Below are 27,158 nucleotides of genomic sequence, written 5' to 3'. Positions count from 1 at the left end.
GAGAAAGGAAACCGAGGGCCCAATTTTTATTAATCATGTCATAAGAAGCCAACAAACAACGGCACCAAAGACAGCATAGGTGAAATTGCACGTTTTTATTCAATGAATTGAAGAACATGATAAATTTATGGAAAGTGGATGAAAAAACAACTAGCTGCAGTTGGGGCACGAACCCACGCCTTCACTTACGCGTGCGGTGCTGTCCTTGGTGTATTTCTTTGTTGGCTTCTTATACATGGTCTGTACTTGGCGTGCGTACATGGTTTTTACAGTTGAAATTAAAAAGAAATGAAGTGAAAAAATACGGATGAGGTAGCCGCCGCAGGTGCTTCAATGAGTTTGTCCTCCTACTTCCAGGATTTGCAGAAATAAAACGAAAACATGAATTACGTCCGCGCCAACAATGATGCAGTAAGAAGCTAGCTTTTAGTCGCAATAAAATTTTAAGTGAAAAGGGAGAGGCAACTCAAACGAAACCTCAAATGATGCGGGTAACCGACCACTTCGGTTTGGTAATGACACTTTAAGGGGGGGGGGGGCTCCGGGGCTCGAGCCCCCTCGCAGTCGGTGCCTATATGCTTGTACTTACTCATTGAATTAAAGCAAGGATAAAGTAATGGAAGTGGACGGAAAAACAACTTGCGGCAGGTGGGGAACGATCCCACGTCTTCGCATATCGTTTACGAAATTTCGCTTACGAATTCATGCATGTCTATAATGTATGTCGATGACCTAGCTGGTACATATGACTTGGAAAAATGAACAGTGCTAAAAACGGGACCAAACAAAAACAAAAGAGCGCCCTATCGTGTGTGTTGTCGGCAGGCCAGACTTGTTGCAGCCCAAGTAACAGTGTAGATCCACGTTGTTTTCCAGCCAGACCTTCCATATTATAGACTATAGTGAGTACGGCCACGGCTACGAACGGAAGGGGCCGGGCACTATCTTGCACGTCGCCGATCACTCAGTCACGCTTCTGCGTTACGGACATGCTATGTTATTCTAGATTTTAAAATACAGGAATGAAGCTTTGCGCTAGAACTTCGATAGTACCCTATGATGAAGTTTCACTCACTTTCGGTTACCTGTCCGACTTGCTTGAAGAGATGTTTGGAAGTAACTTGCGATCATGGTATTGTAATCATCACGCGATATTATTTGATCACACTCTGGAAATGATGAAGCAGGCAGTCCGAAGCAGCGGCTGTTTCCTGTTTAGAAGCCTTTGTGAAAATTACGGCATCCGTAGTTCGCAGTACAATAAGGGCTCCGAGACATTTGAAAGCGTCGTGTCTCCCGACACCCGTCTATTCTGAAAATTGCCGAGACGTTTACTTATATGGGTTCTCCGCAGCGAGCAGCACGTGTTACGACTGGGTTAAAGACGGGGTAGGGCAGGCATTCATTTGGCAGGCATTCTCAGATCATGAACAGCAGGTTGCCATTATCCCTCAAGAGAAAAGTTTATAACAGCTGTGTCTTACCAGTACTCACGTACGGGGCAGAAACCTGGAGGCTTACGAAAAGGGTTCTACTTAAATTGAGGACGACGCAACGAGCTATGGAAAGAAAAATGATAGGTGTAACGTTAAGGGATAAGAAAAGACCAGATTGGGTGAGGGAACAAACGCGAGTTAATGATATCTTAGTTGAAATCAAGAAAAAGAAATGGGCATGGGCAGGGCACGTAATGAGGAGGGAAGATAACCGATGGTCATTAAGAGTTACGGAATGGATTCCAAGGGAAGGAAAGCGTAGCAGAGGGCGGCAGAAAGTTAGGTGGGCGGATGAGATTAAGAAGTTTGCAGGGACAACATGGCCACAATTAGTACATGACCGGGGTAGTTGGAGAAGTATGGGAGAGGCCTTTGCCCTGCAGTGGGCATAGCCAGGCTGATGATGATGATGATGAGGCGACCCCGGCTAGGCGACTGGCCACGGCCGTCTGTTGTTGAGCGCTCGCGCAGTGATGACACGCTCTCCCTGTGTCCACAATTATCCGCCAACTTCGTTCTTGACGCCTTTTATGCACCCCCCCCCCCCTCCCCTTTCGAATCCATCACAGCACTCCCCTTCTTAAAATTGTTTTCCGTTAGTCACTTTCCCGCATACACACTTTTCAACATTCACCGGCTTGTTGAACGGCGCGGCGGCCGCTAACATTCCTATTTCACGTATCTGCCCTCCCACGTGTTTCTTGTGGCGGTTTCTTAAGCTTCCCCGGCCCAGCACCCCAGTCCTTGATATATTTTCCGTGCGCAAATCGGCGTTCTGTAGGTCCTTCGTTCTTGTCCTGTTTTTTGCCCCGTTTTCATTTTTAACAGGTTGTACAAACTAGCCTAACAGCGCTTTTCTCAACTTTATAAACATAATGAAAGTCAGACACAAGGAAGGAAAAAAAGAAGAAGAAAAGGGGCGGGGGGGGGGGGGTGTTGCTTATTATGCGTATCCTAGACAAACAAGTCGCGTTATTTTCGGAATGCTTTTGTTCCGCGCAGCGTGGCCGATGATTCGGTCAAGTACCAGAAATGAGAAGCTCTTCGATGACACGAAGGCCTGGCGGGGAGCAACAATGCTCCCCTCCCCCCAAAGATTTACGCACGCGCTCGTCCTATCTTTTATCTATGTGTGGAATTTTTAGCGCTGATCCCCCCTCAGCAGTTGTGCTTAACACGATCCGGAATGAGGTAAAGGCGCCATGAGTGGGACCGCAATGTTCTGCGCATGCGAGGGGAAATCGCCCCCGTGACAACCCCTTCATCCCCACCCACCCATTCCCCTTCGCACGGCCACTAGTACTCGCCATGCTTTCACGTTTAAGTTTTCCCTTTCATCCATGTCGCTCTTTCGGAGTCCACCTTTTGAAACTTTCCGTTCCGTGGAAAAGAGGGGGGGGGGGGGGAGGTCAGAAAATTTCGGGAGGGTTTCGACACCCTAGCCCCTCCCCCCCTGGCTACGCCAATGCTGCTGGGTCATTTCCACAGGCATACATATCCACAGTCATAAAAAAAATTTACTTGCAAATCACACAATCGTATTGTTAATCTTGGAGGTTATTAGCTCCTTTTTCTTTTTGGGCATTCATTATTTTTAATTCAAGCTGACTGATCAAGCAAAAGATCTCTAGTCTGCATGCCTTCATTTAATTATATAATACTAATATGTTTAATTAAGTTCTCTAATCCATTTATGAAAGCAACCCGGCTCTTGGCAGTCCTCCCTAAGTAGGTAGCTGCTAACGCCCATGTGTGCATCATCACCTCATCACTATCATCTTCCATCTCCCTTGAAAGAGTACGGCCAACCACAAAAGTTTACGGACCACGGGCTCTCCGAAAATGTTCAATTTCCAAGAAGCCTGTAACAGTAGGCAGTAAAACCAAACATTACAATGTTGTTCACATATACTTGTAGAGGCTGTAAATGTGAATACTAGGCTGCGTTGGGAGGCTATGCAGATATTCGGCTTTTTCCGATGTCATGTTCTGTAAAATCTTGTGGCTGAAGACCCCACCAAGATATTTCCGTTTTCAATTCTCTTTCTCGCCAAGCAGTTTTGGTTTCCTGAATTTGCAGGTGCAGGTGAAGCTGGCAGTTTAGCTTAACACTACAACAGTAATGTGCACAAAAATGGTTGTTCTGGTTTTGTTTACACATCTCAGATTATGAGAATCCCCAGAACCAATTATACAGCACTGCTGCTATAAATTGTGTCCCACCGTATACTTCGCCGTATTTCTGCTGCTCTGCAAATTTTTATCTAAAGCGAGGTCTCAGCAATGTCCCATATTTTTTTCCATTAAATCACTAACACATAGTTCAAATGAAATGAAATTTTATTGCAATATACTACAGGCAGTACAAGGCTGCAGATCATTTTGAAGGTTTGATGTTTAATGTCCAAATTAATTGAGACAAAAAATCTGCACAAATTTCTGCCAACAAACTTGAGATAGTAAGCCTGCTAAATGCTCAACAAGACTCCAGAATAAAATGCAAGATCTTGAAATGTCAGAGGGCATCTATCAGGTCAAACAATTTGCACAGTAAAAACAGTCACTGTGGAAACGTTTTTATTACACAGTAAAAAAAGAAAAGCAAACAAGGGACTAGCATTATGTACATAAAAAAAATCATTCTTTGGGTAATGTGCAGCGAATCCTACACAGCAGACGCACTTGTGCCAGCCAATGCACCAACTGCAAAAAACTACCAAAAAAGCCAAAAGTATATAGGAGTAGTAAGCTTTGGAGAGTGCACATTGCATGTAGAGGAAAGGATGATGCCCTTATGTTGAACAGGTACAGCAGAAATAATTTTTTTAAGTTCCTGTCTATGCTCCCTGTTAGGAGCACAGTTGCATGAAAGCCAGTCATCGTAATATCCATTGTTGTTTGGGAAAGAAAGTAGCCATTCTTCAAGAAGCCATACTTGAAGACTACCACAAGAATTTGCAATTTATTTGCTACTGCTATTTTAATAACACACCGCTAGCACTCATTTATCATACACATATACTTTGCCACCTTGAAAACTGCATGTTAGCAGCATGGGCTGTACAAAATGTGCTACACAGCTGCATTTGCATTCCATGGATGAGGTAGAGTCTTTTCCTGCTTGCTTAGGCCTTGCTATTCAGTGTGTATTCTTGCTAGTTCCGAACAAGCCACACAAATGGCATCACAAAAATTGGACAGATGTTCCAAATCATTGTTTCTGGGCTAAATTTCAACACAAATGGGGTGTACACCCAAGAGAAATAGGAATGTGCCCAATAGAGATGCAGTGCTAGAGAAGCTCTGTTTGACATAGCATAGGAGTGGTAATGATTTTATGGACAATACAAACACTTAAATACTTCGCAGGAGCAGCTCAAATTAGAAACAGCAAACCAAAAGAGCAGGTGCTGTCAGCAGCATTAAATTGAGCGCAGCATAGTAGTGTGGCAATAGGCTTTCCCGCTTAACAGTAATATTAAAAATTATATTACGGTGCTCGGCAAATGGCATATGGCAGGACATATGGCAAATGGCATATGGAAGGAAGACATGCAACTTTGCTCACTATAGGGTCATATACAGGAACACTAACAGTTCTGCACCCCAATGCTATGCCTTTCCTTCATGTTCGTATATAAATTTAATGCCTCTCCAGACTAGACCACATTCCAACATCGATGTGGAAGAAAAAAGAAAAAAAAAAAAGGACAAAAAAAGAGACCTCAAAGACAAGTTATTTGTTTTTACACACTTGTATAACTTTTTCTCTAAGCATCCACGATGAAGAACAAATGCTATACAGTTATCACATGGGCTTTGCACACCTACTGGCTATAGCAAATCCTCCCTTCAATGGGAATTAAACATTGTTGCTCCACTAAAATTAACTGCCTTGGTGGTGCTAAATTTCTCAATGCCCCACTTATCCAAGTAAAAGTCCTTGCTACAGCATGGTGACAAATAACAAACAATGGCACTAGCTTTGTTTCATGAAAAAAGAAATGTGCACCTGTGCTTCCAGCTGCCTTTAAAAACTAGCATCTAAGCTGGGGCTGCATGTTATACAATGTTAACTTTGGACAAACTTGGGTGCATACAAGTAAACAATGTGCGCTGACATTTGCTGAACTATCACACCCTTTTAAAGGCAACAGTGTAAACCTTCAACTTGCAGGACATGGGTTATCAGTAGCAGATAGAAGATGAAAAAAAATCCCCTTTTATCTTTTTAGTATCAAATGCGGACAGTAAATGGCATCTTTGTGCAACTGCTTCGATCACACCGTCCACTTTTGTCCTCAGTCATTCCTTATATACAATGCTGTATATTACAATGCCCTAGAGAAGCTGTACATTTGTCAGCACCTTAGCAGAGGTGTAAAGCCTTTGTTGACAAGGTCATCTCTTGGAGATGAAAAATGTTATGTCTGCTAAGCCAGCAGCATAGCGGCATGCTTTAAAAGAGAATGTGCCCGCTATCAAACTGGCATTGTACTAAAAGTGGTTGTCCAACACGTAGCACATAAGCTACATATGTTTTGTACAGGCTGAAAAGAAAAATATATGCTATATAACTAGCACTTCCTGTAAGGGTAACTTCCAGCTCACTAACTGCAGAACATAATCTCAAGAATATAACATACATGAAAAGAGACAAGCACTGGCCCATGATGGTTGTTTTGACTCTTTTCAACTGTCCCATTTGTTGAAATTATACATGCTTGAGAGTACAAATAAAAACATGCGACCTTCAACATATATTACAATTTCCAACTTGAAAATCTACAGCTACGTGCAGTAGAATCTCGATAATACAAATCTCGCAGGGCCTCACAACAAACAAAAATTTCCCCTTCATTTCATCAGCATGGAAAGCTCCAAGTTTTCCTCAATCTAGCACTGTTTTTTTCAATGTCGCATTGGTATATTGATATACAGCAGACTTTCATTAGTTTGACTACAGCTAATCTGATTTCTTGGTTAATTCGATCCAGATTGAAGGTCCAGCTTGGCATCCATACCTTTCTATGGGCCAAGACATTAGTTATTTTTATAGCATTAGCCCTTATTGGATAATTCGGACTTGACCGACCCCACAGTTATCCAAAGTGTGACCCAAATGGCTGCAGCGTCTGCCCTGGCAGCTCTAGAGGACAATGGATACAGCATCACCAGACATGCTATTTCTTGTAGAAAATGCCGGTTTTTGGCCTGCTTTCATAGAGTTTCAAATGCAAGACGGCAGCTCACAATAAATGATAACCATATTTACCCAATTCAAACATGTACCGTTTTTTTCCAAGGGTCTGAAAATTTCTGCTACAATCAAATATGAAACCTAAACTGCAGTCGCGGTGTTGGCAACAGCCTACTTGTCAGAGTCAGAGTCATTAAAGATGGCGACAGAACAAGTTTTCGAGTAGGTTTGTAACGGCAAGACGACAATGTGCTGCTTTCGTTACAAGAGCTCATTCAAAAGAAAAGTTATTTTACACGCTAAGCTAGTGGCAACAGAGCCACATCATATGATTTCATTGTATCGGTGTCTTGCATTGCATGACGATCTGGTGAAGTGGTTAGTCTAGGCATGGGCCATGATCCCTTTCGCGATTGTTGTGGAGTCATTCAAGAAATTGACAATATCAAATGCAGTGTACCACATGAAGAATTTGCGGCCTGTAGTGATGAAAAGCTGTGCGAGAGTGATGACAATGAACATTACGTGAAAATATATTTGAATACAAAACTGATCAATATACAAAATTGATCAACAAGGAGAAAGTAAGGGATATTCGAAATTATAATGTGAGAAAGATTGAGGAAGCAGCAAAAAATGGATGCAGCATGAAATCAGCGAGAAGAAAACTTGGCACAGGACAAGCCAAGATGTAGGCACTGAAAGATAAGCAGGGTAATATCACCAGCAAATTAGAAGATATCGTAAAAGCAGTGGAAGAATTCTATACTGACTTGTACATTACCCAGAGCAGCCACGCTATCTTCATTCATGTAGTAATGAACAGAATACAGAGGCTCCTTTTACAACTAGCGATAAGTTAGAAGGGCTTTGCAAGACGTGACCCAGGGAAAAGTGGCAGGAGAAGATGGAATAACAGTCGATTTAATCAAAGATGGAGGAGATATCATGCTGGAAAAGCCTGCAACTCTTTATATGCAATGCCTCATGACTTTAAGTGTACCAGACAACTGGAAGAATGCTAATATTATACTAATCCACAGGAAGGTGAATCCACAGGAAAGAATTGAAAAATTATAGGCCTATTAGCTTGCTCTCAGTATTGCATAAAATATTCCTCAAGGTAATTTCCAATAGAATAAGGGCAACATTTGACTTCAGTCAACCAAGAGAAGAGGCTGGCTTCAGGAAGGGATATTCTACAATGAATCGCATCAGGGAATTGTGAAATTCGCAGAGTACAATCAGCCTCTCTATATGGCTTTCCTAGATTGTAAAAAGGCATTTGATTCAGTAGAGGTACCAGCAGTCACAACAGAGGCATTACGTAATCAACGAGTACAGGAGGCATACACGAGTATCTTGGGAAATAGTATCTACAAAGATTCAGCTACCTTGGTTCTCCACAAGAAAAGTAAAAAGTTACTTATCAAGAAGGGGGTCAGGCAAGGAGACACAATCTCTCCAATGCTATTCACTGCATGCTTGGAAAAAGTACTAAAGCTATTAAACTGGGAAGGCATAGGAGTGAGGATCAATGGCGAATATCTCGGTAACCTTTGGTTTGCAGATGTCATCGTCCCGTTCAACAACACTGGGGTCGAATTACAGTTGAGGACCTTAACAGAGAAAGTGAAAGAGTAGCGTTGAAGCTTAATATGCTGAAGACAAAGATAATGTTCAATAGCCTGGCAAGGGAACAAGAGTTCAGGATCGCCAGTCAGACTCTTAAGAGTTTGTGAAGGAGTACGTTTAAGCCAATTACTCGCAGGGGACCCTGATCATGAGAAAGAAGTTTACAGAAGAATAAAAATGGATTGGAGTGCAAATGGCAGGCATTGCCAGATCCTGATTGGAAGCTTACTACTGTCATTGAAAAGAAAGGTGTACAATCAGTGCATTCTGCCGGTGCTAACATATGGGGTGCAAACTTGGAGGTTGCCAAAGAAGCTCAAAAACAATTTAAGGACTGCGCAAAGAGTGATGGAACGAAAAATGTTAGGGTAATGTTAAAAGAGAGGAAGAGAGTGGTGTGAATCAGAGAGCAAACAGGGATAGCCGATATTCTAATTGACATTAAGAGAAGAAAATGGAGCGGGCAGGCCATGTAATGTGTAGGACTGATAACCGGTGGACCATTACAGTTACAGAATGGGTGCCAAGAAAAGGAAAGCGCAGTTGAGGATGGCAGAAATCTAGGTGGGGTAATGAAATTAAGAAATTTGCAGGCGCAAGTTGGAATCGGTTAGCGCAGGACAGGGGTAATTGGAGATAGCAAGGAGAGTCCTTCGTCCTGCAGTAGACATTAAATTAGGCTGATGATGACATTTGCATTCTGTGAAGATAAACTCTGCACATTTCATTTTTTTATCACTGCCAGAATTGGGGGCATACTACATTTTTTTAAATATTAAAGTTAGGTGCGTGTTACATTTGGATGTACATTGCTTCCTACTTTGAACTTCTAAACACTGGGCGTGGATTAGATTCAGAAGTGCACTAGTATAGGATAAATACTGCCACATAAAGCAGCAGTGCATTTGGGAATTTCCTTCTGCCTAGTCTAACTTGAATTTGTCAACTTGCCAGATTATTAGATCAATTCTGTTGGTCCCATCAAGGTCGAATTATGGAAGTCGACTGTAGTTGGGCATGTGACATTTGCCTGATGAATGATCCGAGATGTATTTGCGGACCACTAAGGGCGCATCAGCAAGAGTCTACGTCATGCTGCAAGAATTCAGTTTGGCGATTACTGCTTATGCAAGCTGTTTCTTCACTCTTCTGCGTAGCAACACAGATGAACCTATAAAATGCCATATTCCAGCAACTTGGATTCATTTAACTCAATTACAGTAAAACCTCATTAATTCGACACTTGTTAATTTGGAAAATCTCATAATTCAGACTTGTCCTTTGGTCCCGGCAGGCATATGCATTATTTAATGCAATGAACCTTGTTAATTCGGACGTATACGGCTGTACATTGTTCAATTTGGACAACTCTTGGAGCTCGGCGACCGCTGCAAATTTGCGACGCAAAAGAGCAAAAATCGTGTTAGCGTCGATTGAACTGAAGCAGCAACGTTCACACCACTTAAGTCGTCAGTGGAAATCGTACGTGAATCACAGCAATGCCAGAACGCTTCGTGCCTATTTGTGCCTTTAAAGCCTTTATTCTTGCATTTACTGCCGCGCAAAGCCGCGTGCCTTCATGACTGCGTAGTCGCCGTCCATGATCGCGAAAATAGCGGCTGCAGTTTTGTCCGCAGCGGTTGCGGCAAATAGTAGTTTAATTTTTACTCAGTGCACAGCTGTCGAGTATGAAGAGCACCACGTACATCGTGATGAGCTGCGATCTGGCGAAGAAATAATCTGGATGTGCGAGCAGTAGTGAAAAGCGTGCCTGAAGACGCGCACCGTGGCCGTACTGTGAACGAAGTTGCCAGGCCTTTGGCGTTGCGAGTGCTAATCAGCCACGAGATGACGAGAACGGCAGCTTTTGCACTGCTTTTGTGCAGAACAGAAATGGGATTTGCCAATTCATTTAGTAAATAAAAGTGTGTTAATGTAGTAAACATTTGTTTTTTGATACCCTCAATAATTCGACGTTCGGTTAATTCTGAGATTTTTTTTCAGTACCGTGAAACCCTAATTAACGAGGTTTTACTGGGAGCAGTAGCCAGAAAGTTAGAAGTATATGCAGAATTGAGTGTATACAGTAGCCTGACAATAAGGGATGACCCATCAACTCCCCAAGCTGCAAGAAAATCCTGCAATCTTTAAAAATCCTCTGGACGGACACGTTCAGCCCATTTTCTAGTTCACAACTGCCAACTCCTTGGAAGCTTTTCTGACTGCACCATATTTTGCTTAGTGTTTTCAAAGAGTAAACATCTGCTCACACACTGCCCCTTGCAACATGCCACCAGTTGAGCTGGAGCTGTTTTCTTACTTTGGCTACTGCATGTCGAGGCTTAGAGCAGTGCGCCTCTGATGTCAATTGCCTCAGCATGGAGGCACAGGAGGTAACTGTTGCAAATGCACAAGTGAACGGATATATGAGCCAACTTCCTAGCTCACAACTCATAGCTAATTCATTAGAGCTCATTCATCAAGCTTGAATGCCTGATGGTCAGGCTGTGCAGTGAAAGCATCAATGAGCAGCTCCACAATCAAGTAACGAGAAGCCCTTTCCTACAACACTCAAGGGAGTGGCAGACTACGCAGCTTGCCTGCTTAACTGCAATAACATTTTTCTGCTGTCATGGCCCTCCCACCATATTATTGCAAGCAGTTTCAGCTTGTGGGTTTTCATCTGGAATGGCATTGAGAAGTGTTCGTATCGCCCGAAATTTTGAGCATTGCACAAAATGCAGTAAAGCCAGGGAAATTTACAAATTTGTATCACCTTGAAACGGAGATCATATCACCGAGATTCTACTATATTACACCGTACACTTGCTCATACTCAGAAATAGGGCCCTGTTGTATGAATATTGCACATACACAGACACACACACACGCACACACACACACAAACACACACACAACAACAACAACAACAAAAAAAAAGACTCCAAATAATCTGCGAAGAGGGTTATCCTCAGGTTAGACTTAGCATGACAGAAACACTGAAAGTATAGGAGTGGCTCTTGGAAAAAAGACTGAACAAGGATATTTAACATGGCCTCTTACTGTATGCCTGATATGTGGTACACACCACCAGCTTGCCTTTGTTTTTTTCAAATGTTACTAATGGTACATTCTTCAGGGAAGCTCTGAGCTTATAAGAGATAGATGGCAAGCACAAGACTGTGTCTTGGCCACATGCTTCATTAATACAGCTCCTTGTGCCATGCATTTTTTTCCATCTCTATAAACATTCAAGTCTCTCTATCGAACATCGAAAGAAAAAAAAAATGCCGACAGAGGAGGAACTTCAGTTGGCGTTAACCGGTGGTGGCTGTTCTGGGATAAGCGAGGTGAAGAAGGTTGCCACAAATGTCCAGGCTGTTGTGATGGGTGACACCTCAGGCTCTGGTGGTGGTGGGTTTGGTGCTACTTCCCCACTGCCATCTTGGTCCATTGCTTCTTCAAGTTGCTCTGGGCCAGCCTGTCCCTGCATTGAGACCCATTGTGCTTAGTCTTGCAAGGACAAATGCACAGTGGAAGACAATAGTAATAAACAACAAATAAACATTACTTTTTGCTTGAAGTGTTTGCTTCTATCTGCTTTGTGAATAGGCCCAATTGTATAATTTTCTTTCCCCAATACACTGTGCAAATACAAACACTCTTTTCTCTCTTATTGGTGTATTAAGCTCATCATCAATTAAAATGAACTGCTTAGCAGCAACTTTACTTAAAGATGCTAAAATATAAAGCTTTCATTATTACTAATTTATCGATACCAGTTACTCAAAATTAAAATTTAGTCATCGTGTATTATCCCTTTAGGCTCTAGAGGCGTTTCACAGCAAAAGGGGGCGGTGTGAGCAGTCTTGAGAAGCAAAACACACAGTAGACTTCCATTAAATCGACTCCGATTAATATGATCCAGACCAAAGGTCCCAGCCGGCACCCATGCATTTCTATCGGCCTAAGCGTTCGTTATGTCAATCCTAGACTGGCCATTTGCCGGATAATTCTAACTTGACCAGTCCGCACTCACGTGCCTGACCCATGTGGTGACCCCAATAACAACCCTTCAGTGGCAGCGTCTGTCTCAGCAGAGATTAAGGGACAAAGAATGCTTTGAACCCACGTCATCTACTGTCAAAAATGCCTATTTTCTGCCTGCCATACGAAGATTGTCCAAGCAATAACTGTGCCTCACAATGTCTGATCACGGTATTTACTCGATTCTAACGAATTCTAACAGGCGCCTTTAGTTTTTAAAGTGGGCCATAAATTGCCTGCGCAGTGCAATTTAGTACGAAACCAAAACCACCTTTGAAGCATTCATATGCTCATAACATGACTATTGCGGCAAAGCCGACTTTAAAAACCATGTGGCGAAGCTGACTTTAGGAAACCGGCTGCCATTCTAAAAAAACTGAGTGTGAATTACATTTCAATTCTGGTTAGGAGCTTTAAGTCATGTCTATGCTAGTTTTCTACTTTAGATACATAGAAAGTTGGCGCGCATTTGATTCGGAGACGTGCTAAACTGGAACAAATCCTGCTAAATAAATCAGCAGTGTGTCTTGACAATTTTTCTGCACCTTGTTTAATTCGACCTGCTGGATAATTCAATCAATTTCATCCATGCCGTCAGGGTTGAATTAACGTAAGTTGACTGTCGTACTTGAATAACAGGAAGATATGGTATTGAGTACTATATGTATGCATAACTAAGGATGTGCAAAATATATAAAAATTTTGTAATGTGAATTGTATTGAATACAGTAGCTGACAGATTTTCCGGACCTGGAGGGGACCGAAAAATAGTCCGAATAAAAGAACAGTCCGAAAAATCCGTGAGTTGCAACACCGAACTTTTTTAGAGCTAAACTGGACTGAAAAAGTCGCAAATAGTCCCTAGTTTTAAATTCCTGCTTTTTGTAACGACATCTGCTTGCATCTGTGCAAGCGTCATGTTCTCGTCATACACACTAGACAACAATATGAGAGCATTGATAGTTGCGAGCAGCCAGAGGTGTCGTCGTCGGAGTCGGAGTCACTTTGCGGCGGTGCGGTCACCTGGTGCACGATCTCGTTGTCCATAAGCTCTGCCCACAATTCTATGTTGTTATCGGTCGTGGCAAACTCGTGAAAAGTAACAGCAGCGGTAAGGTCCATCCCACTGCTGCACAAGTCGGCAATGAGCGGCTCGCCGGAGCTGATGTTTTCAGCGGTGTTGTTTGCCTCTTCGGTCACGGGCTTTTCAGAGTTGCAAAATCCAGCATGCCTAAAACAATTTGCAATCGTCGAAGCCTGAACAGCCTTCCAGGCATCCGCTAGCATGCCGCGTGCTGAAAACAGTTAAACAGAGTACGTCTTGAGGTTTTTAACGACCCCTTGGTCCATTGGCTGGAGCATACTCGTTGAATTTTCCGGCAAGAATTCAAGATGAACAGCTTGCAGGTTGTTTATGGCGCCGTGCGCCATGCAGTTGTCTAAGACTATTACCACTTGCCTCTTCTGGGACTCAAACATCCGGTCCAGACGGCAGACGTAATCTTTGAACAAGCTTTGTGTAATTCAGGCCTTTGTATTGCTGCTGTACCACACAGGCAGGTTCTTCGCACCCTTAAAGCAACGCAGGTTTTTCGCTTGGCCTATCACTAGAAGGGGCAGCTTCTCGGTGCCAACCGCATTTGCCCCGACCATGACAGTTACCCTCTCCTTACTATGCTTCCCACCAATGCAGGCCTCATTAGTAAAGGAAAGTGAACGGTTCGGCAGCATTTTGAAGAATAGACCTATCTCGTCACAATTAAAAATGTCTGCAGGAGCATACTCTTATAGCAGAGCCTTTAACTTACACGTCTGGTAATCTGTTACAGTAGACTGATCGACGGCACCCCTCTCCCCACAAACTTTCTTGAAAGAGACTTCGTGGCTATTCTTAAACCCACGGATACAGCCATCGGTGAACTTGAAGTCCTGAATGCCCATTTTTAATGTTAGCATCTCGGCTTTCTGCTTGAGCATGTTGCCAGAAACGGGGAGGTTCTTTGCTAGGACTCCTTTCAATCACAGCTGCAGGGCCTCTTCAAGCTTTGGATCTTGTCCTTTCCGGTCATTTTTTGTAGTTTTGCAGTGCAACTGGTCGACTGCAGACAAGATCTTTTCTTTGTTTTTCACGTAATCAGACGAGGTCTGTTTGGAGATATTAAACTCCTTCGCGACGTCGACTTGGGTCCGTCCTTGCTCGATCAGCCTGATGATGGCGGCCTTCTTGTCCAGCGTCGTTGTTGAATATTCTCCACGCTTCCTCGACACATTCAGTGGAGACGGGTGAAAAGCAGGGGCCATGGCGTCGAAAACACGTTGGCGTTGCTCTGAATGAACGGCCGCAACACACTAAAATAGTGATGATATGTTGTACGACGGCTAGTGATGGCAGGCGATGATTTCAATTGCATTGTACTGGATAAAAGCCGGCAGATCACTGCTGGACGAAAACAAGCGCGACACCACCTACAACACCGAGACAAAACCGATGATGATGGTGGTTATCGTGAGCATCACCTGGCGTTCATAGGTGGTGTCCAAAACTGGCCGCGCATGACCGGTTTCCGGCTCTCAAAATCGCTTCCGCCGCAGGCTACAGGCAAAAGCATGGCCTTTAAGGTCGATGTTTCTTACAACAGGCCGTTGTAAGGCCGTTGTTGCTGCGTGGATTTGGATGCCTCCTATACTTGCTAATAAAATTACTATACCGATTCAAGCCACTTCGCGGAAGATCCGAAGCTAGTCAGGTGGCTCAAGATTCAAAATGGCGTCCTCCATGACCCATAGTGCTGGCTTGTCGCGGCACATTTTGTCAGGAAAATCGAACTTCTGGCTTGATGTCATCCGAAAAATCAGTCGCGAAAATGCATTAGCTCTATGGGAACCCTGATAGTGCATTTATGAAGTCCAGAATATCCATCAAGTTCGAATTTTTGGAGTCCGAAAAATCGGTTGGCTACAGTACCATTCTTACTCATGTAAGGCCTCCCTTGTGCAAGACCTGCACCTTCATTTTGGAAAAAAATTTCACTAAGCGTAACATGTATACTTTAATTTCTGCAAGCCACTACTACATGGCACTAGTCCTGTGGACAATGGCGTCACCAGATCTTGTACTTGGCACCAAACCTGACCAAACTGCAATTTTGGTTGCAGACTCCGACAAAGCAGTGCTAGTTAGGCCTAGCCGGCAGGTGTGGCCGGTGGCAAGCCATTGCAGGAAGTTTGCCCTTGAAACGTTTGTACCAAGTAGACCACATTGGCGAATTGGTGCAAGATTACGTGCATGGGTTGGATTGATGGCCACATATATGAAGCGGAGTTTGAGTCTGCGAGCCATCGGCCAGCAATTACCGCAAACGCCTACCAAGATTATGTGTGCTTGCTGGATAGAACGGCATAAGCTCATGTGTGGGCATAAAGCCAATAAAGCCACAAAATGATTTTGCACAGCCCAGCCTAAAGTAAAAGAGATTTAACATGTCGGATATTGCGGTACATACAGGCCGATCGGGCGGATTGACGGGTGAGCGGGGGTGTATAAACGCAAGTGACCAGAGTGGTGGCACTACCTGGTGACACAGAGCTTAAAAAGGGACACTAAAGGCAAATACTAAGCTGATGTGGACTGTTTCAACACCATTCCAGAAACCTCGCAACGCTTGTTTCGTGCCAAAAAAAGACTTAGTTTACGATAAAATTGCATCTGAAGGGTCCGAATACCTTTTTTGAAATTCAAATCTCCTGTCATCCAACTGGGGGAGTGGCGACGTTGCATACGCCATCTCTACCCTTTGCTGCCCTTGGTGAGCAAAACGGCACACAACAGATTGCGGTACTGAGCCAAGACAGGTGGATTTGCCGCTGCAGCTGCTTTTTGGTCAAGTGGCATAGATCGTTCGGGCATCCCGCAACACCACATGGAAGTTGAATTCTTTGCTACTTGCAGTTTGTGCGAGTTTCGTGAGCCGGCAAAACCAGTGCAGCACTATGCGATAACTAAACTATTAAAATGCAAAAGCATGGGCAGCGCGGAGTTGAGCAAGAACGAAGCCTTTTGACTGTCTGCATAGTTGTCAAGGGTAATTTCAACGAGTTCTTTTTTTTCTAAAAATGAAATAGAACTGGATGAGTAGCATTTTATTTCATTGTATAATACAAAACATGGATGTTTTTTGCAACGAGTGGTTGAGTACTAGTGACAGAATTCAACTGAGGAGAGCTTTCGTCATTGGGCAAGTACTTGAATGTCCCGAGGGAGTCTCTAACCATGTCCCTGCATTTACCTCAATTTCTCCATCATTAAGGCTCTGTTTGTGATAATATTGACTCCTTAGAGGTTCTCAAGCACTAATCTATCACTTTGGCTTAATATTTGCCTGTAGTGTCCCTTTAACCAAAGAAACACAGAGCTAAGATTGCAGTGACCAAGTATATTCTACTTCATTGCTGGCATAAATTTTTGGCAGCAGCGTAATTGTATTCATGAAAACTATCTTGACACCCGGAAGCAACAGAAAAAAAAAACATAGAAGACAGTGAGTAAAAAAATTAATTTACGATAATGGTACACATGCTAGCCACACAGTGTCTTGCTATCCACTGTTTCCTGGACACTGGCTGCTGACAAAGGGCAGTTTACTGCACAATGGCACGATTTTCCTGACAGTGAGAAAATGGGTCCAAGTAATATTTCTGCCATTGCAGTCAGCTGCCTGCCCTGCTGGTGGGCCTGCAGTCAACACAAACTGACTACAACTTTTTTTTTTTTTTTTTTTACATAGCACACAGTAGCTGACAGAATAAAGTGATGTCTTAGTTTTATCTTTCATGACAAGTGATGACCACTGTCGAAGGTCTTGTGCAAATGGGAGTTGTGGTATGAGGTAGGGGTGTGCAAATATTCGAAACTTTCAAATAATGAATTGAATAGTCACTATTAGTAAATGTGAATATATTTCGAATACTTTTTGAATATTTCACGTCAACTGCACCCAAATAAACACACAAAAATATGGTAGATTTTCACCCCCGTGAGCATAGTACAGACATAAAACAAGAGAACTTCCCTATTGGAGCAGGCTACGCCACTTAAGTAGCGATAATTTGCACTCATTTAAGAGCCCTGTGCATGCGAAGAAACTTCTTTGCTCCTAATTCTCCATCTGTGCTTTTAAGAAAAAACGCTTCATAACGTACTACATAATGACAGAAACTTACGAACTTGTATATTGGGATGTGAACATCGTATTCTATTGTGATAACGGCTATTCATTATTCGAAAAATACTTGAAAAGGATTCGATATCCGATTCGATTTGCTTCTGGCACTATTTGATTCATATTCGATTCGGTCTCAAAAATCACTATTCGCACACCCCTAACAATGACCCTCTCACTGCCACTCCCAAGATAACTCTGGCACTATGATTGCCACTTCCGAGTACAGTACATTCGTTTTGTGTTTTCAGTGCACTCCCTGCCTCTCTAGAAGCACCTCGTACAAAAAAAGAACATTGTGTACCTGTTCTTCCATCTATGGAAACACACAAAATTTGTAACTTAACTTTTCAGGGTCGATTTTCTTTATTGCACATTTAAATTCTTCAGAGGGACCTATTTCAAAAACAATTTACTGTAATTTTTCTAAGGTGACCGTAAAGTGAGAAAAAAATATTCTGCGTTGGTATAATGTACTGTTTATTCATAAATAACAACCATAAAAAAAGGAAATATACTTAGAAGAATTAAAAATTTCGTGCATTGTTATACACATACCGTGTTTACTTGCATAATGATTGCACTTTTCTGTCAAAAAAACTTACGCAAATTTAGGGTTGTGATCATTGCGCGGGTTAAATTTCCCGCGAAAAGAAACATTTTCTTTTTTCATCCCACATTTGTTGTGGGATGACAATGGGTCAACAAGCAGGCGGCTGCTACTGTCAGTGTGGGACACCAAAACAGAAATGGCGGCCAGCGGAGCAAGCCGAATGCGCCGAATGAGATGATTTTTCTTCTCGTGGGTACATTACGCGCATTGAAACAGTTTCTTCCGTATCAGTAATGAATAATATCGTTAATATCTGCAAGTTTGCGACAATAACGTAGCCATGTCCACTTTGAGAGGACAGAAACAGAGATGGGCGCGCTTAGCTGCCAGTGACAGAAACCCATGGCGGGCATGCTGGGAAAACTGCGGCATTTGTCTTCACTGCTATCCTAATAGGGCACGTTTCTGCTAAGGGTGGGGGGAATATCTTAGCTGCGTTACAAGCGTCGGCGTATTAATAGGGTACACTTCTAACGTATCAGTGTAAATGTGGCCACTATCGTTGCCGCTCACGATTTGTTGCGTGCCCACGAGTGCAGACGAGAAGACTCGAAAGGCGCCTTTTATGTTGCTGTTGTTGACCAAAACCATTATGAAGCCTACAAATAATAAAGCCGAGGCAAGTTTGGTTGTCTTTTTTTTTTTCATGGAAGTGCAGAAGGTGATGAAAGGAATGAAATGGGACATTTGCTTAGGAATGTTTGGTGCGTGCAGAATGCTTGGTATATCTTCAAGAGTCGTTCGCGTAGCATTTGACAGATGGTAAGCGCGATCATCATTAGCTAGACTTGGCACACGACATATCGCTACGACAAGTTCGGGGCGCGATCATTACGCGAGTGTGATCATTATGCCAGTAAATACGGTAGTTCAAGGCTTGGAGCGCAAGAAACCAAAACCGCCTGCGGTTTCCCAAACCCAAACCAGCGCCCACAGACGCGCACGCCACTGCGTGAGCGGTAGTATATAGACGCGCCGGAGCAAACAAACCATGCAATGAGAACCGAGAGAAGGAAGCTCGAGAAAAAGATTCCTGTATTCCCACATAATGACAGCACATGCCATGAAAGAAAAAGTTAGGAAATTGGCGCACTTTTCGAATGTACAGATGGCGTCGTAAATATATGGCATCGACCATTTTGGACTTGTTCGTGGCGCCATATATTTACGTCATTGATCCTGAAAGGGTTAAGATTTCTGATAGCAGGTGGAGCAAATGTTTCAGTATTCTGTTGGCATGGTTCAGTGACCATGGCTTCAGCAGGGCAGCTATGGTGAACCTGTGTGGCAAGTCCTGCACTTTGACAGATGAAGGGATTTATGATGTGTTGATGAATTCTGATTTGGAAGAAAACAACGAGAAAGAATCAGCGGCAACGCGCGAAACGTGATTTTTCTCTTTGTCGGCACTCTCTTGCAGGGGTGGCAGAAGTTGATTTCTATCTTGACTGGCGCTGCTCTTAGCTTGTTTACCACCACCGCTCACGAGGTATTCTCGCTCTCTGCAGCAACGCGCTTACACGAGAGGGTGCCTCAGACCTCTGCCCAAGGCAGCCGCACGCAGAGAAGATGTCATGTGTGCGCCAACACAACTCGTTGCTCCAAGAGGAGAACAGACACGCATTTTAGGTGTGCAGACTGCGATAAGGCACTGTGCGTAGAACCATGTTTCAAGGAGAACAACACTCTGAAATAATACTGAACATTTTGCAGTTCTGAGTGATGCCGACACCAAAATACTGTTCCTAATTTTTTTTTACTATTTATTCCCAACTTTATACATTTTGTACATTCAAGATCCGCAATAGACCACCTGGGAAAGCTTTTTTGCAACTAATTCGACCCTCAAAGGGTTAAGAGAAAGTGTATTTCTGCATGTTTTGCAAATGACTGGAAAACTGTTGTGTGCCAGTGCACTGCCTCACGCACACATTGCTTCAGTAAAGTGCATTGTATGTGCCTCATCTAGACAAATTTTGCACACAATTTTATCCATTGTAGAAAATAGTCCATTATAGCTGGGCCCGTTATAAGCAAAATTTTTTTGCAGTAATAATATAGGCAGACCAGACTAAGTGAGAACTATGGTCTGTTAAATCCCTAAGTATGTCGTATGCGGATGCGTTATAATAGACGTGGACTGCATTGTGATTATAACCCCAACCAAGGACGTGTGATGCACACGTACTCGTATACAGTCCACCCCGACTACTTCGAACCTATTCACATCAAAATTATCCCTTGTATCAAACAATTTCTGAATCCCGTAAAGTTACAAAGATAATATATCTCAAAAATTATGTCTACATTGAACAAAAACAGCGGCCACTGCCGATATCAAACAGTGCAAAGCTGCCAACACACCCCCAGAAAAAGTTGATTAACCTGGCTGCACCTCCATGGCTCTATTACTGTGCCATGGCCAGGCACCCCACTTCTGGCTCACATTTCTGCTTGTGGAGGTTCGTGTCATTGTTTCAGTGTGTTGTTTTCCCACTATGCAAAAAAGATGTCTGCACGCCTCACGTCTTTTTTGCATAACGAATCCTTACCAACTAGCTCAGCTGTCTGTCGTTCTATGGTGTTTTCCCACATTTTACTCTATCATAGAAAAAAACTTGACACTGTGGTTGCGTCCCTTCTGAAAAAACTGAAAGGGTTAGAAGTGGAACTTGTTGCAGGAATAATAATATAGGAACACCAAAGTCAGTGATAAGAACGGTCTATTATATGTGAAAGTACGTTGTATATGCAGATCTGCTGATGATGTAATGGGAATGGGCAGTATAGCTTTTTTTTTTTTGATTTCTATAAATACCTTGCTAACTTGGCCAACAAGGCTAATCTTTAGAGGATTTGCCCACTTTCCAGCTAAGAAATACTGAAACTATGTAAAACCTACACATTCGAAAACTTGTTCTCTTTTCCATTTTTCCCAAGCTGATCCCTGCCTTTATGTACTCTCAAAATCACCAATGCAGCTACAGAACAAAGCATGCAGCATGAAGTGAAACACTGCGACAGCAGCTTTTATGCCTAACCTGTGGTCTCTCCTGAATCTCGGCAGCAGGATGGTCTGCCTGCTGCTGCTGGTTGGCCTCTCTCGCACGATTCCGGTCGTGCCCACGCTCTGGCTGCTGTGGCTGCCGTGGAGCTGCAAACCAGCCTCCTTGGTACCTGTGGAGGAAAAAGTGCAGACTCCTGTCAGGCGTTGCAGCATACTGAGCCAACAATTTACCAGACTATTAAGAACTGTCAAGTGCACCTGGCAAGAACTTCAAAAGCATGTACATATCGATACTACAGTTTAACAGAAACTGACAGTACACATCCACTTGAATGAAAAGGAAAAAGAAAGGTAATCCGACAAGAAAATCAGAACAGAAACTTGTTCTTTTGCACTGTACTGCACAAGGAACACCAATTTCGTTTACCAATGTGACTTCAGCAAAGAGAGAAAAGAAAAGAGCAGCAATTTAGCAATAAATGTGAGAGAAATGCACTAGCATTCCATTGCACTTCTTTGAAGTCCCAGATCCATGATTTAAACCACATTCACAACATCACAAAGAGTGTTGTTCAGGAGCTTACTTGAAACACATCCTCTCTCTTCAAGGAGCGAAGTGCACCCGACGGTGGTCCGGATCAGTTGCGCTATATATGATATATGCAGACACACACATACACACTCTTCTAAGCTCTCCCAGGCCCTCTCTATCTCTACCCTGTGGCCAGCTTCCCACACTTCACACACATAGACTTTTAATGCTATTGCATTAAGGGCCCAGTGTCACAGAAAATCTGGTGTCGGTGAATTTCGAACCACGCATACCCAACCGCACAGGCCTTCCATGTGGTGCAACGAAATTACTGAACTAATTCAATTTCTCAAGGTAAAATACAAGAAAAATCGTAAAGTACGACTTACACACAACCTACAGACATGATAGTGTTGGATTGTAATTTGAATATATGAGAAAACACAATTCTGTTACGTGGAAACTCAAAAACCCCTTATAATGCAATAGCGTTTTCCAGCCACCATTTGAGGTCTTAGTAGAAGCGGCGCGGACGCTTCGGTTCCTTGCACACCACCAAAAAAGAACCACAAAGCTCACCTTCATGCATAGCATTCGCCGCCAGCGTTTCTTGGTGAACATTACAGTTACATAAGCTGCAGTTGCCAGGAAGCACGAGAAGCACTCAGGGGTCTTTGAATGCTATCGCGTTCCACTCTTGAAGGTGAAGCTTAAGCACCCTCCAAATTTTTTACAGCAAAGCTGTATATTGCAAGGGTTCTGTGTATTTTTCGTGTGGGTCAAGAAAAACTGTCATCATCAATGACTAATACAGTGAAACCTCTTTAAACCGTAGTTGGCCGGAGCTCGGAAAAAGTATGTACTAAACAGTAGTACTGCTTAACCGAAATAGCATGAGATCGCCCACTTATCTGTTAAAAGTGGAACTCGGAGAGTGTGCAATGGAAGGGGGAAAAAACGTGCAGTATTTATTCCCTTCAGGCGACAAAAGTGTTATTTTAGTTTGATGCCTTGGCGGCCTAGCAGCGATGACTGCGGCCTCAAACTTACTGAAGCTACAAGCCAGCTTTTCAGCCGGCCCCCTCTTCTCGGCAAACACTCACATGGCAGATTCCTCGTTGGCGTTGCATATTCTCCGTGCACGGGCGCGGTAGCGCTGCAGATGTCGCAGGGCGCCTTTTTTTATTGCGGGGTGCTGTTCTTGTCGTGACGATTGCATTCACGAGGCTGATGTAATGCGCAGCTTCGGCCACTGTTGGGCCTGAATCGCCCGTGCTGTCGCTTTGCATGTCATCCTCATCACTGTTGCTAGGCGATGCTTCGGCAATAATAGAGGCAACGATGGCAAAAAGTCGAACCTCGTAGCCGACATCTCTTCAAGGTTGCAGCAGCGCTGTCGAGGAACTGCTTCGCATTCCAAATGCCACACACCGTAGTCAACCCTGTTGCATGCCAGCGCCGACTTCTTCGTGTCACGTTCGATAGCACGAACAATGCCTAATTTTTCTTCTATGCTGAGCACTCAGTCTTTTTTATCCGAGCTTCGGCAGGACAAGAGTCCTTGTTTGCACGACGTCACAACGCTCTCTGGCATGGCGCTGAAATGATGTGGCTTCACGCGCAAACGCACAGGACGCTTGGAGGCCGTTGTTCTGATCCACGGTTCCAATCTCTGAGGCTTGTTGTTCTGCCGGGCAACCAGATGGAGACTACGCTCAACCGTGTTTGCACGAAAAAAATGTGGAAATACTAAGTGTTTACCGATGTGTATGAAATAAGCTGGTACGGTTTATGTGGATACAAAACACATTATGTTCAATGGCGGCTGAATTGGGGATTTGACTTTACTACTTTTAAAATGGAACTACTTTTTAAGCGGGTATAGCTTAACGAGGTTTTACTGTACCCCCGTAAGCAAGCAAAATATGCAATGGCTCATAGCCCTGTAAGGCGAGGCTACAAGCACTCAGCAAAGTGAAGCAAACAGTGCTTACATTCTTTCTTATCCCGCATACAATATAGAGAACAGCATGTCGAAAACTGTGAGCCATCATGGCTGCTCACTTTGTGTGGGTTAGTTGCGATGGCACTACCCTGCGCTCATTGTCAGTGACTTCAATGTGGATGTGTCGGGACTGAAAAGGGAGTGGTTTGTGCATTTCGTGTTGCACATATCGCTTGCAGTGCCACACCGATCTGGCCCGACCAACCACCCAGCGGCGTACATGCATCCATTTTGACTTTATCAAAGAATGTGTCTGCATATATCTCCCGGCATACCCAGGTGCGACATCGAGAAGTTCATGACCCCACACTTTGCATGGGTTAGCTGTGATAATACTACTCCTGTGATCATCGCTGGAGACTTGAATATGGACATTTCAAACCCATACAAGAAATGGTTCACCAAGTTTGTGCTAGAAAATTTTGGTTTGAAGTGCCACACCAATCCAAGTCACTCAACTATTCAACAATGGTCGTATATAAATTTAGCTTTGGCCAAGATTCCGTCTGAGGTTGCAACTGAACCAATCAGTGTATATCACAGTAATCACATAGGTATCGTCACTGCCATTACCGAGTGATGAAAATAAATACATTTACCCTTGCCTAACCCTGTGTGATGTGCTACAGCTTCACTGGTCATCCACCTTCACATAGTGGAATGGCTCCTCAATTTTTTCTCACTCCTAATGCTGATAAAAGAAAGAAGCTCAGTTCAAGTTCAAGGTGCTTCAATTTCGTTACTTGATGAATCAGGTGACAATGTGTAACTGGCCCCAGAACCGCTACAGTGAAATGCATTTGATTACCAGCTTTCCAGGTTATTGATGTGACACAGTGCACACATGCTCTCACTGACTAGTCCATGCAAGGTTTTGCTGGTGATAATCAAGAGGTGATCTCACTGCCATGTGGAAGACCGGACTGTTTTACGTGACTGAAAGCACAAGAATTTATTTTCTCTAGCTGTAATTGGGATGCATGGTTTTATGTACCATATTTTGCATGTAAAACCCTTACAAAAAATTCGAAAAAATTTAGCAGTAAAGTCGGGGTATGTGTTATATGTGAATTTTGCATTGAGGTGTGGCTTCATGGTAGAGTGGCACATGATGTCAATCACTGCTTGAATCACTTGCAGAAGAGCAACCAGCCGGTACATCATAGTGCAATCGAACTGTATGTGAGTGCATGCCAGAAAACTCGATTGTGTGCCCATCAGAAGAACCAAATGAGACAGAAACTTGTAGTAATCCTTCATCCTATCGCCAACAAAGGGCAACCATTCTTTGCAGGTCTCAAGAAAAGAACGCAGGCATGGTAGCATTGTTTGTTTATGGTGACATTGTTTGTTCAGTCAAACCCACTTATAACGGTACCAGTTTTAACAATATATCGGTTATAACAATGAAAAGCTGCTGCACCGTCAACTTTCGTATGTTTTCTATGGGAAAATAACCTGCTTACTACAATGCCCTCATGCCGCATTATCGGTTATAATGATGAAGTCTGGCTGCTGGGTGTCCATGCCAAAAGGTAATGGAATGCGAAATCCCTAAAAATAAAAATAAAAAGTGAAATGTGAGCAGCTGCACGATCACCTGCCACCCCTGAATGCTGCCGCGCACTTCTTTGCAACGCCAGCCTCGCGTGCATCTCTCTCATCACCCTTCCACCTCTCCGAACACGAATGGGCTGTACCCATAGCTCTGCGCCACGCCACCCTCCGAAACACGAATGGATTGCGCCAACTGAACTGACAACGCTGCTCCCAGATTGCTCGCTGGGCATGGCTGGGCCTTCATTCTGCGCAATCCTGCTAACGGACTAAGTTGTTCGCGCTTGTCTTTGTTCATTGCATCGAAGTCGTTCCTAGCCACGTGGTTTCTCAGCCTCGTTTGACTTGTCGCCGAAACGGAAGATGGCTGATCTGCCCGCTGATCATCGGCACAGCACGACGTTGCTAGTGAAAAGAAAACGTACTGCTAACGATTTGGAAATGAGGTGCTTCTAACCAATGAGGCGATCATCGCAAACGTACTTGTATCGGATAGCGACAGTGACGGCTACGACGGCAGCGCTAACGCGGTAGGGCAGGCTGCCTCAACACTGTTCCCGTGGAAGGCCCTGCAGATGATTCAGTCCCTCAGGGGCTTGTTTTCACGAGGCACCTCCTGGTGCACTACGTGGAGCATCTGGATGTCTTGGAGAAGGATGTCGGCGAGCTTTGCATAAAGCAAGCAAGGCTGACGGACATGGGGTTTTCTCGTGCAAGCCAGTGGGAACTATGTGGCGAGATGCTTGTGGCGATCTCGTCCCAGCCTTTCTTCTGGATTTCTTAAAGCGAGATGTTGCCGTGGCAACATTCCAGCATTCTTTAATAGGCGCCTTTTGGGGCCACTAAAGCGAAGCCTCAGCGGAGCTTGTATGTCACTTGCCACCTGTGACCCCTCTTGCAACGCCATTGTTGAACGCTGACAGCCGCGGCTTGTTAACAAGCGATCGGAGCGCACAGTAAGGAGAGGTAAAAAGTTAAATAAGCCCACACAATCAGAAGCTGGGTGGAGGGAGGTGGTTGGGAGGAGAACTGGCCTTCCCGCCATTATAGTTTTCTCGGAACAGCTCGGCCATTCCTCATTTTGAATTTTTTTCTCATGCTACTCGGTTATAACAATTATCAGTCATAACAATGGAATTTTCGTGGCACTTGAATATTGTTATAAGTGGGTTTGACTGTATATACCAGTGGCCACTTGTGAACAGGTGTAATGGCACCCTGGTGAGCACTAAATGAGTGAGCACCTAGCAGTGGCCCTTTGAGAGATTGGAAACCAGAAGGACATCAGTTTTTGTGAGTGTGACAAACGGAAACAGCCTGCGAGACACAACCAAACTAATCACCACAGCTCCATGGCTGGCCCCATAGGTTTAAAGCACTGTAAGGACGATTAAAATTTCATAGACCTTACAGCAAGATGTGTGATCATTCGGACACTCACTGCACAGCCATGTGCTGATTTAGCCACTGAGTCAAGCAGAAATAGAGAATTTTGTTTTGATATGTAGCTGGCACTTCCTCGAAACTGAAACTTGCGAAACCTAGTCGATCAACTAGTTACCGACTGTGCCAAACCCCAGCACTAGCCAAGCCACTAAGTTGTAAAGGCTGAATTTGCAATTTGCGTGATTTTTCCTCTCTTATTCACCATTCATGGCTGGCTGATCCTGTTGACAACTCAAGTGGAGAGTCGCTTTAACCACTGACAAAGCGAAAGAAGTGTGAAAAGGAATTAACACACAGGGTTTGTCCATAAAGTAATGAGACTACCTGCCGTGCGGCGCTACAGTCGCCAGTAGTGCGCTCCCCGGAGGCTGGACTTGTGGTGGGGGTTCTAAGCTAAGTAA

At 43.8% G+C, this 27,158-nt stretch overlaps 1 protein-coding gene and 1 pseudogene across 1 annotated transcript in view; both read right to left on the bottom strand.

The window, feature by feature from the left end:
• Window positions 1–3,818: 3,818 nt before the first annotated feature.
• Window positions 3,819–27,158, bottom strand: part of Herp (Homocysteine-induced endoplasmic reticulum protein) — a 63,831-nt gene continuing 40,491 nt past the window's right edge. The window contains exons 9-10 of the mRNA XM_072287769.1: window positions 21,252–21,387; window positions 3,819–11,818 (exon numbers count right to left, since the gene is read on the bottom strand). Of these exons, the coding sequence (XP_072143870.1) occupies window positions 11,639–11,818; window positions 21,252–21,387 (316 nt within the window). The 3' untranslated portion in view covers window positions 3,819–11,638. The remainder of the gene's footprint in view (window positions 11,819–21,251; window positions 21,388–27,158) is intronic.
• Window positions 12,746–14,319, bottom strand: LOC140217309 (tigger transposable element-derived protein 4-like; annotated as a pseudogene).

This window comes from Dermacentor andersoni, chromosome 1, assembly GCF_023375885.2.
Source record: "Dermacentor andersoni chromosome 1, qqDerAnde1_hic_scaffold, whole genome shotgun sequence".
Taxonomy (NCBI): Eukaryota; Metazoa; Arthropoda; class Arachnida; order Ixodida; family Ixodidae; genus Dermacentor; species Dermacentor andersoni.
The sequence above is the reverse complement of the archived record's forward strand: the minus strand, read 5'-3'. Positions and strand labels throughout refer to the sequence as shown.